The sequence below is a fragment of the Arachis hypogaea genome, chromosome 15 (genome assembly GCF_003086295.3).
Source record: "Arachis hypogaea cultivar Tifrunner chromosome 15, arahy.Tifrunner.gnm2.J5K5, whole genome shotgun sequence".
Taxonomy (NCBI): domain Eukaryota; kingdom Viridiplantae; phylum Streptophyta; class Magnoliopsida; order Fabales; family Fabaceae; genus Arachis; species Arachis hypogaea.
In genome coordinates this window covers 137,371,962-137,388,761 of record NC_092050.1, presented here as the reverse complement: position 1 = coordinate 137,388,761, position 16,800 = coordinate 137,371,962, and the positions used below count along the sequence as shown (strand labels likewise).

At 30.4% G+C, this 16,800-nt stretch overlaps 1 protein-coding gene across 1 annotated transcript; it reads right to left on the bottom strand.

Annotated features, from left to right (window-relative positions):
* Positions 1-5,036: 5,036 nt before the first annotated feature.
* On the bottom strand, positions 5,037-8,981 carry LOC112750850 (transcription factor MYB52). Its single transcript, XM_025799738.3, has 3 exons — positions 8,553-8,981; positions 7,345-7,803; positions 5,037-5,509 (listed from the first exon to the last, which is right to left on the bottom strand). The coding sequence occupies exons 1-3, from the start codon at positions 8,665-8,667 to the stop codon at positions 5,328-5,330; spliced, it is 756 nt and encodes a 251-aa protein (XP_025655523.1). The 5' UTR covers positions 8,668-8,981; the 3' UTR covers positions 5,037-5,327.
* Positions 8,982-16,800: the final 7,819 nt, after the last annotated feature.

Here is a 16,800-nt window from a genome sequence, read left to right as displayed (position 1 = left end):
ACCAAGAAAGAAGGCTTAACGTACTTCTTTATAGAAACGATTAGAGAAAAAAAATCCTAAACAATACTTAATAATTATTCTGAAAAACAATAAAATAACAAAAAAAAAAAACTTATTTTAGCTTTTGATCTTTAAGTTTGTGTGATTGATTAGCTCTTTCATTAATGATTTTTTTTAGAGTTGATAGAGCATGTTTATGTAGCACGTTAAACTGCTAATTTATCTATTAAGTGTTAGTTAGGATTGACAGATTTTGTTATTGAGGACCTTGCTATTGTTTGGATAATTGTCAGGGGTCATTTAAGAGTTTTCTCTATTTTTGTTACCTTTTTCATATATATTGGTTGAATTTATTGTGAAAAAATTGAAAAATATTAATGATTTTTTAAAATTTTTTTACTTAAAATTGAATAGAGAATATATATATTTTTTAATCTTTTTATTGTTGTTTAAAAAACTATTAAAATATTATATTAGTAGGATTATATTAAGTCTTAGGTGTACTCAATTTAAATTAAACATCATAATTCACATAAACTCGTTTATTAATTTTAACCATTAATTGAACTTATTAGAAGAAGTGCATATTCTATTTTATAATAGATAATGAAAAAGTTAACACAACATTTTATCTAAAATAGATAAAACAAAAGAGAATCTTTATATCAACTAAATAGGTAGACATAAGGGTTAAGTACGATTTTGATCCCTATGATTTAGGGTGAAAATATTTTTTATCTCCAACCTTTTTTTTTTGCATACAAAATCGTCCCTAAGGTTCAACGTAGTCTTAAAATTGTCCTTCGGACAACTATACGCTTAGTATTATCATTTCCATCACACCTTCAGAAGAGAGAGAAGCAGAAACTCAGAGAGAGAAGCAAAAACTGAGAGAGCGAGAGAAGGAGAGAAGGACCTCGCTTGGTCCTCACCCTTGCCGTCGCTTGGCCCTCGCCCTCGCAGCGTCGCGACTCGCCATCACCGTCGTAGCACCGCGACTCGTGCCCTAGCCTCACCGCGACTCGCCCTCGCCTCACCACGATGCGCCTGGCCCTCGTCCTCGTGTTCCTCTTCGTCGTCGGAGAGGTGGTGGTGGTGATGGTCGTGTTCCTCGCATCCTCCAGCAGTCCAGCAGTGTCTCTGCCTCCACCAATAATGTCCCTGTCGCTGCCGCACCTTTGATGGAGCTCAAGGTTCTGATCAAATCTTTGACATTTTTATAGGAAGGTGTAAATGTCCTTAGATTTGTAAAGAGAAAAAGCTAGTGTCTCTTTCTTTGGCAATTAGACAATACCTTCAAAATCAGCCACCAAAGAAAAAGTCTAACCTTTAAGAAATGCTAGGTACAAACAAAAATTGAAAAAAAAAAAAGCTTCATCTTTGTTTTCCTCCTTCTTTTGATTTTGTTGAGTTTAAAAATTTTGAATTATTATGATGATAAAATATTATTAAAATATTAATTAAGAAATTATTAAATGGTTATTTATTCAAATTGCTTCCAATAGTTTGTTTGATATTTTTGTTCATGTGTGCAGGAAGCAAATTAGTTTTCTATTGGGCCAAAGCTACACAAGCCCAAATGGATCATTGAAGAAAATTCAGCCTTGGACAAAATTAATTTAAATGTTAGTGGTTGATTGTTTAAAGAAAGAAAGAAATCCAAGGAGGCCCAAATCCATCAAATTCCATCATAAATTAAAGAAAGAATCAAGTGGCCCAAAGTCTTGGAGGAAGCCTTTCAATAATCACAATGCAATCTCTTCAAGTTACCAAAAGTTCCATACGGTGATCACAAAAATATTTACTCTCTCACATGCCTTAATAACCGAAAATCAATTCAATTCAATTTATTTGCATTGAAAGCTCCACACGTTACTTCATGTCTTGGGGAATGAGATTTGGAATTCAATTGAATTTAATTTTACCTTGAATACTTCCTTCGAAAGTTTTCTCTCTATTCTCTCTCCTCTCTCTTTGTATTGTCACTTCAATCAGAGAAAAGAAGCAAGTAGAAGTTATCAGAAGAAGTCATCAAAAGCTATGGAAGAAGAAAATGCTAGGATGATGATAGCTTTTGAAAAAGGAAGATCCGAAATAAGGCATGGCTAGATCTTTGCTATTGAAGACAATATTTGAAGAAGGGCTTCAAGATTTTCGAAGCCAAAAATAGAAGCAATCCGCCTCTATCAGAGAAGAAGATCTCAGTTGCAAAAGCTCATTTCCATTTTTGTTCATCAAAGAAAGAAGATAGCTTCTGTAGCTATAACATAGGAAGAAGCAAAAATAGAAAGCATGGAGCTGTCAAGGATCAGAGGTTCATCAAGGGTCAGAGTTCTTTCTTGGAGCTAAAGTCAAGATCAAGGGCTCAGAGTGAAGGAACCTGATGAGAAGGGTTGAGAAAAGTACACGCATGTTGGTTTTGTTTCGGTTTTTCCCTCTCTCTTCTCTCTGTCTGAACCGTTGCTACTCTGGGTTGGAGAAGGTGCTTGGTTGATCCGATTTCAACCTTGGAAGCTTCCCCTTCTGTAATAAGGGTGAACGGCTAAAGGTTGAAACAAGGAGAGAAAGTGTAAATCACAGGATTCTCATAGCTACTCAAACTTCCTGAGTTATTCTCCTTCAAAGATGTTCATTTTGTTTTCTTTTTCTTAGTATTGTTTTCTTTTTATTTTTTTAATTATTCTTATTATTTTTCATAATTATATTTTTTCCTAAATTTTTTGAATAAAAAAATAAAAATAAATTAGACTTTCATAATTTATTTTAATTTAACAAAATACACGAACTTTAATTTTTTTATCTCTGTCTTGTTTTTAATATATTGTCTTGTCTTATTTTCAAAACTAAACACAATTTAAAATACATTTGAACATCTTTTTGACAAAATTTCTTGTTATAAAAAAATACTCTTATGAAATCATTACTAATTTTTGAGTAATTAGACAAGTAGTCCTTAAAGATTTTAAAAGTTGATATTTTAGTCTCCAAAAAAATTAATACAAAAATTGATCCTATAGTTTCTCTTCGTTAGCCAAAATAGTCTTCAAACCAGTTTTCGGCGTGACTCACTAACAAAAAATGCTGAATTAGCATGTTAACATTGCATACATGGCCGTTAAATATCCATGTGTGCAGCGTCCACATATGCGAGGGGACAAGACAGTGCCAGCTTTCTTCTTCACCTTCTCAGCCATGTTTTTCATCCATCGCATTACCTGTTCTTTTTCTTCTTCCTCTTTTTCTTTTCCACCCTCTCCCTTTCTCACCCCTTTTCCTCTCAACAACTACGTCCTCGATTGCGGTTTTGCCGCCCCACTCACAACCATTGCCACTTCCTTTATTTTCACCAAACACCCAACTCTCGCTTTCAGTTCCTTCAAAATGAACATTAGCCTCAATAAAAAAATGTTACAATTACTTATATTTGTCCAGGAATTCTATCTTTTTTGAGCCTGTATTTCATGTTGCATCCCTTCAAATTTTGATTTCGTGAAAATTTGGTTTTGGCTATGGGTTCTCTTGGCTTTTATGCTTGGTATGAATTCAATCGTGAAGGAGAAGGATAGTGGAAGAGAGAGTTGGGTATTTGGGTGAAATCGCCGGAGAAGAAGCGGTGGTCAGCAGAACTGCAATCAAGGAGGTAGTTGTCGAGAGAGAAAAAAAGATAAGAAAGAAAGATGGTGGAGAAGGAAAAAAAGAGGAAGAAGAAGAAGTGGATAGTGCAATAGATGAAAAAATGTCTGAGAAGGTGAAGAAGAAAGCCAAGACTTGTTTTGTCCCCTTCACAAGTCAACGTTGCACACGTGGACACTTAACAGCCACATGTGCAAGTTAACGTACTAACTCAGTATTTTTTGTTAATGAGTCATGCCAAAAATTAGTTTGGGGACTATTTTTAAGGATTGATATGTGTATTAATTTTTTTCGAAAACTAAAATATCTGCTTTTAAAATTTTTGGGAACTAATTTGAATAATTACTCTTAATTTTTTCTATATTAATGACCTTTAACCATGCTTAAATTTTGTTCTAGTGAGATAAATATGTTATACTAAGACGAAAATATAATAATGACATTGAGGATGGATTCTATTGAGTTTTAACATAGTCCTCCCCCTTAATTAATTCCTACAAGCTCCTTCAAATTGTAGTTAATATAAGGCTTTACTATATCATAATTCCTGGACCTTAATTGAATTACCGAAAATGAAAAAAGTAATTTGTAAACGAATTTTTATTGTCAAGAAAAAAGCAAAAGGTGAAATTATAAGACATAAAGCAAGACTAGTTGCTATGAATTTTATTTAAACTGTAGAAGTTTATTTTGATCAAGTTTTTTCACCTATAATCAAACATGTTACAATTAAAACTATTTTGACTTTTGCTCTATCTAAAAGTTGCAGGATATAATAATATGACTTTTGTAATGCATTTTTAATGAAAATTTACATAAAACTGTGTTTATGTCCTAATCTCGAGGTTTTAATCATTCTAATCCTAAGCTTGTTTATAAACTTAACAAGGTCATATATGGCCTTAAACAAGCCCAAGAGCCTGTATTTAACCGTTATTGTTACTCTTCAGTCTTTTGGTTTTAAAGTTACAAAGTCTGCTGGTCCTTCACTTTTTACAAGATATACTGCTGATTCAATCATTTTTATTTTTATTTATGTTAATGATATGCTTGTTACTGGCAATAATGAAACTGAAATTAAAACTGTTATAAGCAAACTTTTCTATTAAAAGACTAAGGTGATATAAACTTCTTTCTGGGAATAGAAGCTGTTAAGCATTCAAATTCCTTAATCTCTTTAAATCAAACACTCGTACGTGCTGGCATGCAGGAATCAAAACCAATTGCTACCCCATGGTAAGTTCATTAAGATTAACTGCAAATGTTGGAACCCCTTTTAAAAAATCCAACTTTGTATCGTTCCAAAGTGGGGAAATTAAAGGTTGCAATATGCTATAATTACAAGACCTGGCATTAGCTTATCTGTCAATAAGCTATGCCAGCTCATGTTCAAACCATGCCAGTGTTCAGAATGATAATGTTCTATAGAATTTCTAATTTTCTTCAGTTTGAATGATAATGTTGCCATATCGTATATAGAATGAAGTTCTTAAGATCACAACATACTTTTTACACGTTGTAATGTGAGTGTACTAGTGTAGTATATTAAATACATCAATTCCTGTGATTGCAGCAGTTACATGCATGCATGAAAGGATTTAAAGGTCTTGATTGTGTTCTAGTTAGGGTTTATAATTGATACAAATTGTGGGTAATTAAGCGGTACTCTTATGTATGTCTTAGTTGCAATGGTGTTAGGAACTTTGAGTAGACAAAAAATCAATGAATGGAATTCCATCCTTGTTGTGGTGATGCCCCAGAGGATCTTGATTCACTTCTTCATCTTCCTTTTTGCCATTGTTGTTACTCACTTCACTCTTGTTGGAATCTGTGTTTACTCGAAGAAAGTCATAGAACTCAATTGATTGACTTCTTTCTGCAATAATATCATCAAATTTAACCAAAAAAAAAGTTATTAGCTAGATACTACTAAAGGAATCATGAGTACAATTTAAGGTATATTTTAAATTGATGTTACAATTGTCAATTTGGTTATGATGAAAAATGGATGTTCTCACTAAGACCACAATTGATATTTTTTATGTATGCAGTATGTTTGATATATAATTATTTATGTATGTCTAACAGTTTAACGTTTTTAGATAAGTAATTTAAAATATTAGATCAGCTTTAATGATAGAAAACAAACTATAATTTTGTTTTGTTGCCTTTATTCTTCTAAATAAATGTAGAATTTTAACATAATTCATGCTTTAAGTTTAAAATATGAATTTGCATGAAGAGAATGTGTTAGATATATAAAAATATAATTTTATTAATTTATGTGTCTATATCTAATAGCTAATTTAATTTTTTTTAGTAAGTAGTTTAATGAAAATTAAAGCCAATAATAATGTTATATATGCTTTTATATTACAATTAGAAATAAAACTCCAGATTGATATCTAAAAAATTTCGATTTAGATACTTTGATTTTTAACAAATTTGTATTATAATAAAGTCTTTGAAAATTATTTTTATCGAATAGATTGGTCCTTACATTGTTTTGAAGAAGGATTAATTTATCTTAAAGTATATTCTTTGAGAATTTAGTTATTTTATAATAAAATTTATTAATGAGTTATTTGGCCAATTACATATTAAAAATTGATTAAAACCAATGGAAGAATCAATCTGTCCAACGAGAACAATTTTTGAGAACCTCTAAAAAATAAAATTTGATTGAGAGGCCAAAGCATCCAATCCAAAATTCTTTGAAAATCAATTTAGATATTCACTCTATAATTAGGGTATGGAATGTGATTGAGTTACACGGGAAAAGAAATTTACAAAAACCAATGTATGCATATAAAATGGTACATTTGCAATGTAGTTGCAGTGCCACAACAACATTAGTCACAACTTCAATTTTGATTTGTGATTTATCATCTCTTTCAATTTTTCATGTGCATTTTATTTTTATAATTTAAAATATAAAATTTGACTCTTTAAAGTTGTCAAATAATACAAAATATACTCCCGCTAAATTCATTCCAGAATTAACTTTTATTAATAAACCACTTCATGTAAAGATAATTCTAAAAAAAAGTTATTAATAGAAAATTATTACTTTTTATAGTATTTAATAATTTTAGCATGTCAAATTGCATATTTTAAAAGTTGATTATACAGATATACATGAACTAAATTTCATAGTGGCAACCGTTTTACTAGTTAAACTAACATAAGATTGATTAGGAGTGACTATATTATAAATTAAGCGAATCTTGTATGCAATTTTTTGCCTATACTATTTTTGTAAATTTTTTTAACAAGTTAAATTTAACTGTTAGTTCGTTTTTATAATTTTGTTAAATTTATAATTAAATTTTTATTTTAAAGTTTTTAATTAAATTTCTTTAATAATAAATATTAGAAAAATATTTTTATCTATTTCACATCACTAATATTATGTCTCTGCATATTTTGTTAAATTAAATAATTTTACAACATAGAAAATGTGATTATAAATTTAAAATTGGCGTAAGAATTCAATTAAAAATTTTAAAGATATAAAAAATTATTATAGATTTGATAAAATTATAGAGATTAATATAATAATTTAATTTTTTAATATTAAAAATAATTAAAAAATTATTTTATATAATTAAAATACATAAAAGACGTGTAAATAAATCGGTAGAAAAATCATTTCTCATAAAATAATTAGTTATAGAAGTTAGCAATGAGGCATCAAAATTTTGGATGTACCTTGAAGCAATGTAGCACAAGAACTTGGACCTTGAAAGTGAAACTTGTTAGGAAGTTGGAAAGTAGCATAAGTGAGACAAGCAGGGTAGCTATATTTTCCATGAAACTTGTCAACAAGACAGTATGATATATTATTTTTTGTGTCAAAGTTTGTTGTCTCATCATCATGATCCTCTTGTTGTTGTTGTTGTTGAAGGTTTGGAGAAAAAAATGTTCTATGATGAAGTGGTCGTTTTGCATAAACTTTAGATCTTTCTCTGCGTATTCTTGCCATCATCACATGCCAATGATTCTTGACAGCATTATCAGTTCTTCCAGGGAAGTGTCTTGCAATCACTGACCATCTATTTCCATGAATACTATGAGATGCTAAAAGCCGTTCTTCTTCTTCCTCTGTGAACGGGTTTCTATTTATTCTTGGGTCCAATTGATTGAACCATCTTAACCTACAACTTTTCCCTGTAAAATTTTCAAAAATAAATCATAACATTATGTTATTATTCTTAATTAATTAAACTTCATATATACACGAACCAACTATAATTAAATTTCAATTATACTAAGTAGACACAAAAAATCAGTCATCAAATTAGTTATTTATATAAAATATATATTAAAATATAAAATATATATAAAAAATAAATTAAAAACATATATATTATAAATAAATATAAAATAATTAATTTGATAGCTGATTTTTGATATGAACATAGTATTCTTTTTATTAAATTTATGATAATTCTTATTGAATTATTTTTATGTAATTTTAAATTTATATCTATTTATACAACAGTTTTAATTCAATGATATTTCAAAATAGCAAATTATAATGAACTTATTACATGATTAGCAGTCTGATGTTCCTCATCAAACAGTTTAACTATAATTATGTGAAACTCATATATTAGCTATATGTATGTAGAGTTTTAAATTAGATTGAATCAAATATATATTGTACTAATTAATTATCTTTTATAGATTTGATTAAAAAAACTGAGAGATATATAAATATTGAAGAAATATTTTACTGTACGAATATCTATATGAACCGATGATCAAAGTGTTATTTAATCAGTTGAATGAATCATCATGAATAAAAGTTGTATTTCAAAAGAACAGAAGATGAATTATTAATTATTATAGAGATTAATTGACTAGTTAGCTAGCTAGTTTGACATATAATAATAATTGAAAAAAAAAAAAAAAACCTGATCTTCCACGGAGCTTCTCAGCTATGGCATTCCAATTATGAGGTCCATAACGTTCCACCAGCTCCCTAAGCTTCTCATCTTCAGCTGGTCTCCAATGTCCTCTAGTACACATTTTTTTGTAACCCTAATTCCACAATTAACAAAAACAAAGAATACAAAAAGCCCTAATTCTTCAATAATATAAAATAATAAAGATAGGCTAAGTGGGGTTTTGATTTGATTTAATTATATATATTCATTAATCTCCCCCTCCCCTATTAATCCCCTTCTCTAAATCTTCTTCCTTTCCCTTAATTTGCTATATATGAAAGAATGTTAAGAAAGAAAGGGGATATGATATATAATTAAGAGATAAAGTATATAGTAAAGAATATATAGATAGATATATATAAATGAAGAGAGGAAGAAGAAAGAGAGAGAGAGAAAGAGAATATATGGTGTGTGTGATGGGAAGATGGGAAAGTGTTTTCCGTTAGAGAGTGGGAGGACCTTGCACCTGCGATTGATGCAAACGTTTTGGCTAACAAACTCTCTTATAAGTAACACACACACATATATACACACACCATATAATATTAATATATATGTTATTATTGTTGTGTCTATACATTAAGGGGGAAAGAAAAGAGGTTGCTTAGTGGAGCGAGTTTGGTTCTGCTTTCAACGTCTTTCTAAGTTTAATTTCTAACCTACAACGTCTACTTATAACCCACCAAGCGTGCTCATTTCATTTTTTTTTTATTTTCTTTCCAATCCATATTTTATATATTAATTTACTAATCGGATTACATTGAAACAACATATCATTCTTTTGCCAGATGGAGAATGTATATATATATGTATATTTGGTCTTATTTTTTTATATACAAGTGTGACATCACATAAACCATAGATAAAAACGTAGAACACTTTGCTAGCCGTAACGTGAGAAAGTCTATGTAATTTTAACCAACCTTTTTAATAAGATCAAATATATAATAAGATGTACCATGCATCTATATATGTAATATATGTTTTATTTTGTGGTACATGCAAATTAAGTTAATTAATTAACAAATTGAAAGATTTAATTAATTAGTATATGTAGATTAGAAAAAAGAATGGTTTGGGGAGAGTTTGGTATTCTTGTTAGACTATATAAGGAAGTTGTATGGATAGTTATGTTTTAGGTTTTGATTTGATCAGCTGTTGTTCAGGCGTAACTAACTAACTTTATTTAGCTTAGAATCCTTACAACTGCACGTGTAGACTAATTCTATCTTCCATAGTTTTTCTTTTTAATTAATTAAATAATTAATAAAAACAACACAAAAGAAAAAAGAAACTATGTCTTTTGAATTTTGAGTCAAACATCTGGTCTACCCCCCCCCCCCTCTCTCTCTCTTTCCAAACTCCTAATTACTACTGTGTTAATTAATGATTGATGAACAAACAAAATGCAATAGTACAAATTACAAAAAGGAAATTGCACAATTATTCCTTTGTAAATGTTTTCGCTCTAGATGGGTACGGTTTATCTGTTAACTGATTAAACATTAATTCTGCAGTTGCTTTCTAATTTTACCTTTTTGTTAATTAACAAATAAAGGACAACTTTTAAAGAAAAGCGTTTATCTATGTATACAGTAGTGTTTACGTATATAAATAAATGAATAAAGCATATAAAGTTTTTTTTTTTTGTTAAATTTAGATTTTAGATATATTTTCAATAGAATTTTGAATATTTTTATTTTTTTTCTTATATTAGTACTAATTATAATATTGATTGTACAAAGTTGGCTCCTAAAATTTATAAATATATAATTTTCTTTTCACATATTAGTATCCTGTGACATATTCTGCCATTATTTTTCAAACTAGATTTTTAGATATAGGTGTATATCTTATAATATTTAATTAAAATTTATTTTAATAATATAATGATAAATTAAAATTTTTTAAACTTTTAGTATGTTCAGTGTATTAAAAATGTAAAACGCTTATTTGTTTCAATAATTTTTTATCAATCAATTTTTAAAATGTATTTTAAAATCACATATTAACAAAACCTTATATTTAATATATCATATAAAAAATATATCAATCATATATCGATTAAGGATTGTGTGTAAGTAATCATCACAACGTAAATTTCGTCGCACTACTCAACTGGCAATTGGAAAAGACAATTCACATTATATAAGTATGAAAGTTATCAATAAGCTTGCATATATAAAATTGATTTTTATATATTGAAAACAAGATATCCGATTTTTATTATTACAATATATATATATATATATATATATATATATATATATATATATAGAATACAACATAAAACAAGAAGCTAAAGGTAGTTTTGGGTTATATATAAGAGATATAATTATTTATGTTATTTTTTTTTATAAGTTTAAATTTTTGAAAGAAGTAATTTTATGATATGATGTTAGAATTTTGTCTAAAAAATTTAAAGTTTGATTTTTATAAACTCTAAAAATAAAAAAATAACATAAGATAAATAAAAAAAAAATATTTATATAAAAATCAAGAAAATTAAAAAAAATATTACTTAAAAAATATTAAAAATATAATTATTTATATTATTTTTTATTAATTTAAACTTTTTGGGATAAATAATATTACAGTATTATTAGTAGTAAGCGCTAGCGTTTCTATTTTTAATGATAAATAAGGTAGCGTTTGTTTTGAGGTATATATTGAGACAGAGACCGAGAAACAGAGACTCAATATCATGTTTGTTAGTTAAGAGACTGGTACTAAAATTTCTGTCTCTATCCCTAAAATTTTAATATTTCAGTACCTCCAAAAAGTAGGGACATAGGGGACTAAAATTTTTAGAAATAGAGACTAAAACTTTAATAATATTTTATACCTAAAATATTCTCATTTTAATTAATTAATTCCAATTTTACTCTTTGTACAAATTAAATTAGAGTTTCATTCTTGTTTCAATTTTTGTCTCTCACTTTGCACCAAACAAAATAATGAGATTTATTTCAATCTTTATCTCTTAGTATCTATCTTTCAGTTTCAGTTTTTTTATCTCTATCTCTTCACCAAACGCTAAAGATTAGGTTAGACAAGCGCATGCACTTTATTTATAAGTCAACCAGTGTGATCTAAATATACACGTATAATGCTACCTTTATATATAGTTGTATATTCATTCATTACTTATTTTTTATTTCTTTATTTCTTTTTTATTTTTTTAGGTTTGATCATGCATTACCTTGTCTTATTACAGATTAATTATGAATTAGATAACACATATACATTCATGCATAATACATGCTTGAGAATTAAATCTTAAAGCAGTATTGCTGGAGGTTCATGATGTTTGGGTGAGCAAAAATTGATTGATCATATAAATGCATGATTTTTAATTTATACATGTTAGAAATTATTAAACAACTTCTCAGTATAATAATAATAATAATAATAATAATAATAATAATAATAATAATAATAATAATAATAATAATAATAATAATAATAAAAATTGATTGATCATATAAATGCATGATTTTTAATTTATACATGTTAGAAATTATTAAACAACTTCATATAATAAAAAAAAAAAAAAAAAAAAAAAAAAAAAAAAAAAAAAAAAAAAAAAAAAAAAAAAAAAAAAAAAAAAAAAAAAAAAAAAAAAAAAAAAAAAAATAATAATAATAATAATAAAATAATAATAATAATAATAATAATAATAATAATAATAATAATAATAATTAATAATAATAATAATAATAATAATAATAATAATAATAATAATAATAATAATAATAATAATAATAATAATAATAATAATAATAATAATAATAATAATAATAATAATAATAATAATAATAATAATAATAATAATAATAATAATAATAATAATAATAATAATAATAATAATAATAATAATAATAATAATAATAATAATAATAATAATAATAATAATAATAATTAATAATAATAATAATAATAATAATAATAATAATAAAATAATAATAATAATAATAATAATAATAATAAATAATAATAATAATAATAATAATAATAATAATAATAATAATAATAATAATAATAATAATAATAATAATAATAATAATAATAATAATAATAATAATAATAATAATAATAATAATAATAATAATAATAATAATAATTAATAATAATAATAATAATAATAATAATAATAATAATAATAATAATAATAATAATAATAATAATAATAATAATAAAAAACTCCATACAAGTCTCGTTCGGTGATATATATGAATTATGAAATCTTTGTGCACTAGGAATAAAATCAAAACTAATACTGAGTTTTTGTTCAGTTTATTGACAAAGAAATGGGATCACTCTTCAAAACGGAAATTAATGTTAGTAGAATAAATTCGAAAACTAAACAGAAAATTTCTAAAAAATATTGAAAAAAATCATTTAAAATTAAAAAAAAAATCTAAAACAGAAGAAAAAAAAATTCAAAATTTAAGAGAAAAAAAAAACATCCAAAATCAAGTATTTTTTTCTTTTATAAAATAAAAAAAAATTATTTCTCCCAAAACGATTTTCCAACTTTATTTTTAGAAATACGATATTTTTTTTTTGGGATTTACAGCAAGTTTGCCGTCTCCCGACGAACTCTATAATTTATATAGAGTTCGCCCCCCTCGACGAACTCTATGCTGAGTTCGGCAGAGTATATATATGGGGACCATTCTGGTTTGTCGCTTTCTTCGTCCATTCTTTCCTCCATATTTTCTCTCTTACTTTTTTCTCAGCCTTTTCAACATCCGTGAAGTTTAGTGTGGACGACTGTCTCAATTCCAGGTTAGTAAACAATAGTCTGTGTTTTTATGTTAACTTGGTTTATTGTTTACATGTTACATAAAGTTGTTAGGTATAGATTGTTTGTTAATTAGAATAACAGATTTATTATTTACATGTTAGTTAGGTAGACGTACTTTTTAGTATTGTTATGCTAGGTATATTATTTTATGTCACCCTTTTTTAGTATAGTGGCGATCTATCATCATATTAAAGAATATAGGAAAGTATGTTATTAGATAATTTAGTTAGAGGTATAACATTGTGTTGTTAGTTGGAAGGTAATGACGTGAGCAATAAAATTTAAGGTTGAGTTAGTTATAAATTAGTTACTTACATGACGACGTCAATTAAGTAGGGTAAGCTTAAAATTATATAGTTGGTTTATAAGCAATTTTTCATTTAGTTTATTTTATAATAATCTAGTATGTGATTTTATTTTAGTAGAGTGTATTTCGATGGAGCAGCAATTGTTGGGTTATGAGTATGAGATGTATAGATTGGATCAGGCTGCACGTCGCTTGGAGGCTTGATCAAGTGGTATGATTTTTTAACCCTTTTTAAAATATTTTATTATATTAAAGAAAAAGTGAATTTGCTATTGTATTTATTCAAGGTACCGTTCTTTATTAAAATCTTTTTTCCGTTTGGTAGGTGCCTCGGATCTTGCGCACCAGACGGAACTTGATGACACAACAGCCGGAGCATATTAGACCATATCTGAGACGAGCCGGGTTTGAGTACGTCGCATACATGGTGGAGTTTGAGCATGATTGGTCGCTCGCCTCGGCGTTGATAAAGAGGTGGAGGCTTGAGTCCCATACGTTTCATTTACTGTGCGGGGAGATGACCATCACCCTGCAGGACGTAGCATATTAGTTGGGACTCAGGATTGATGGTGATCTTGTGAGTGGATGCATCGGTGGGTAGGAGTAGTACCACTAGGGACGGACCATTGAGGAGTTATGTGAGCAGATACTGGGTGTTGTTCCTAGTCCAGAGGACAGACAGTCACAGACAAAGTGGACTGTCAAGTTCACTTAATTCCACAACACAGTTTGTGGAGAGTTAGAGCAGGATGCCACAGAGGAGCAGCTGATGAGGTATACGAGAGGATACATCATGCAGTTGATAAGCGGTATCCTCTTCCCCGATGCATCTGACTCTCGGGTGCATATCAGGTGGCTTCCCCAGCTGGAGAACCTTGATGCATGTGGCCGGTTGTCGTGGGGATCGGCTGTGCTGGCATGGCTGTATCGCCAGATGTGCCGGACCACAGAGCATGGTCAGCGCAACTTAGGAGGATGCGTCAGCTTGATGCTTTCTTGGGCCTACCACCGTATTTCGTTAGTACGGCCTGATGGGTTTGATGCTCGTCGCTTTCCACTGGTTGAGAGGTATTAAAATCACTAACCAAAGTTATTCAACTCATTATTAAGTTGTTTATTAATAATATAGGATTTGTTATTGTGGTTGTTGGTTGTGTAGGTGGGTTCAGTACCGGCCGGACAATGCCACAGACGAGCGCAGGTTGAGGCAGTACAGGCGTACGCTGAACGGGGTTGGGATGCTGAATGTAAGTTATTAATGTTTAATTTGTAGAAATTAATGTTTACTTATCTGTTGTACCTATTGCGTATGATTATCTGAATTTTGTCGTGCATTTGTGTTCTGTGACCAGATTGAGTGGACGCCATATGCTGACTCGCAGCTATTTGGGCTTGTTGCACCGGCGATAGCAGAGGCGGATGCCTCGGCGGCAGTTGTTTATCCACTGTTGTGCTTCGCTATCGTCGAGTGGCATCAGGTGGACCGAGTGGTACGTCAGTTCGGTGGCCTGCAGCTTCCCACTAGGCCACTGAACATTGACGAGATGCACAGGCTAGATGAGAGATTCGGTCGCGGCGAGTGGTTCCCGCATCTGCTTGGTGGCTAGCATGAGATGTGGGATGTTCGGGCCGACCATCGTTTGCCGATATATCATCATATAGACCTGCGTCCGTCCGTCCTGTATATGACATGGTACCTGTAGTGGGCGCACACAGAGTTATTCGGATTGGGTGACCAGCACTTAGTGCCTGATGGGGTGGTGCCTGAGGACCTGCCCATGCATCATCCACTTGCTCCAGACCTGCATCAGCCAGAGGATGGTCACCTGCCGGAGCTCAGGCCAGCTGCCGGAGGAGGGAGAGATAGGGGACGGGAGCGAGGTAGGGGAGAGGCAGATGCGGCGGAGGCCATGAGAGGCAGGATCCCGAGGAGGTACCCCTCCAAAGAGACCCTGTCATCCCGCCAACTCACCGTTCCGACAATGCAGGCCAGACGATTGGATCATTGTCAGGTCCCGTGCTAGGTGACTACTTGTCTTTGAGGCCGCCTGGGTCACATCATTCGGAGGTCGGGACCTGTCACCAGGGGATGCGGCCAGACGCGAGCGTTGGGTTTGACATCGGCACGCAGTTTCAGATACTTTTCAGCCCATCAGAGCTCGGCACACAGTGAAAACGTCCAAAAGACCCGATGAAACATCACAATGTCGGTCGAGGCAGGCCACGGCTGTGTCACTAGCTGCACCCAAGTACCTAAGTGTGACATACATTACTCGACTTTTTGTACAAAGCTAAATTATTTAATCACGAATAAATAAACCGGAAATAAATCTTACCTGGCAAGTACATCTGTATGGCGAATAACCAACGAGGAAGCTCTTTGTATGACTCTTCCTAATCGCCATATATTCTAGCGATGACTTTCTGTTTTGCAAGCCAAACCTTTCTATACGACGCCTTGTAACCAAAATGATTCTTCACACCTCCTTGTAGAACCCTGATGCTGATTGTCGGATCGGCCTTGACTATCATGAAAATGTGTTGTGCAATGACTTTTGAATCCAACCTACGATGATCTTGCCCCATCGAAGTTTGCATGCAAGTATGAGGACCACTGTATCTCCTAACCTCCCACCTTTCTTGCTTTTGATGATATGATATAAGTATGATTCAATTACAACCGGGTCCGAACTAGACACATCTTGCATTGTACCTCCAATGGTCACTCTCTACTATTTTGTACTCCACAACCCTCCTAATGCTGTACTGCTTAACTGCCAACATGACTTCTTCCTTGCTCTCAAATTATTGTCCAACCTCAAACTCGTTGCTTGGTTCTTCTTCAGGACCTCCTTGGGTAAACGATCAATCCGAAGTCATTGCATCGAGATTCAACCTAGTGAAATGATCCGGCTGGTCATATGGTTGAGAAATGACAAGTTGTGTCAGAGCAATCTATGTGTCACCGTAGTAGTTCATCTCCTCTTCCTCGTCACCATCATTAGGGATTTCGGGTGGTTCTTCGCCAGCATCCTCTGCATCATCATGGTTGACTTCATACTGCTCCATCATCGGATCTTTGATAGTAGAACTGTCAT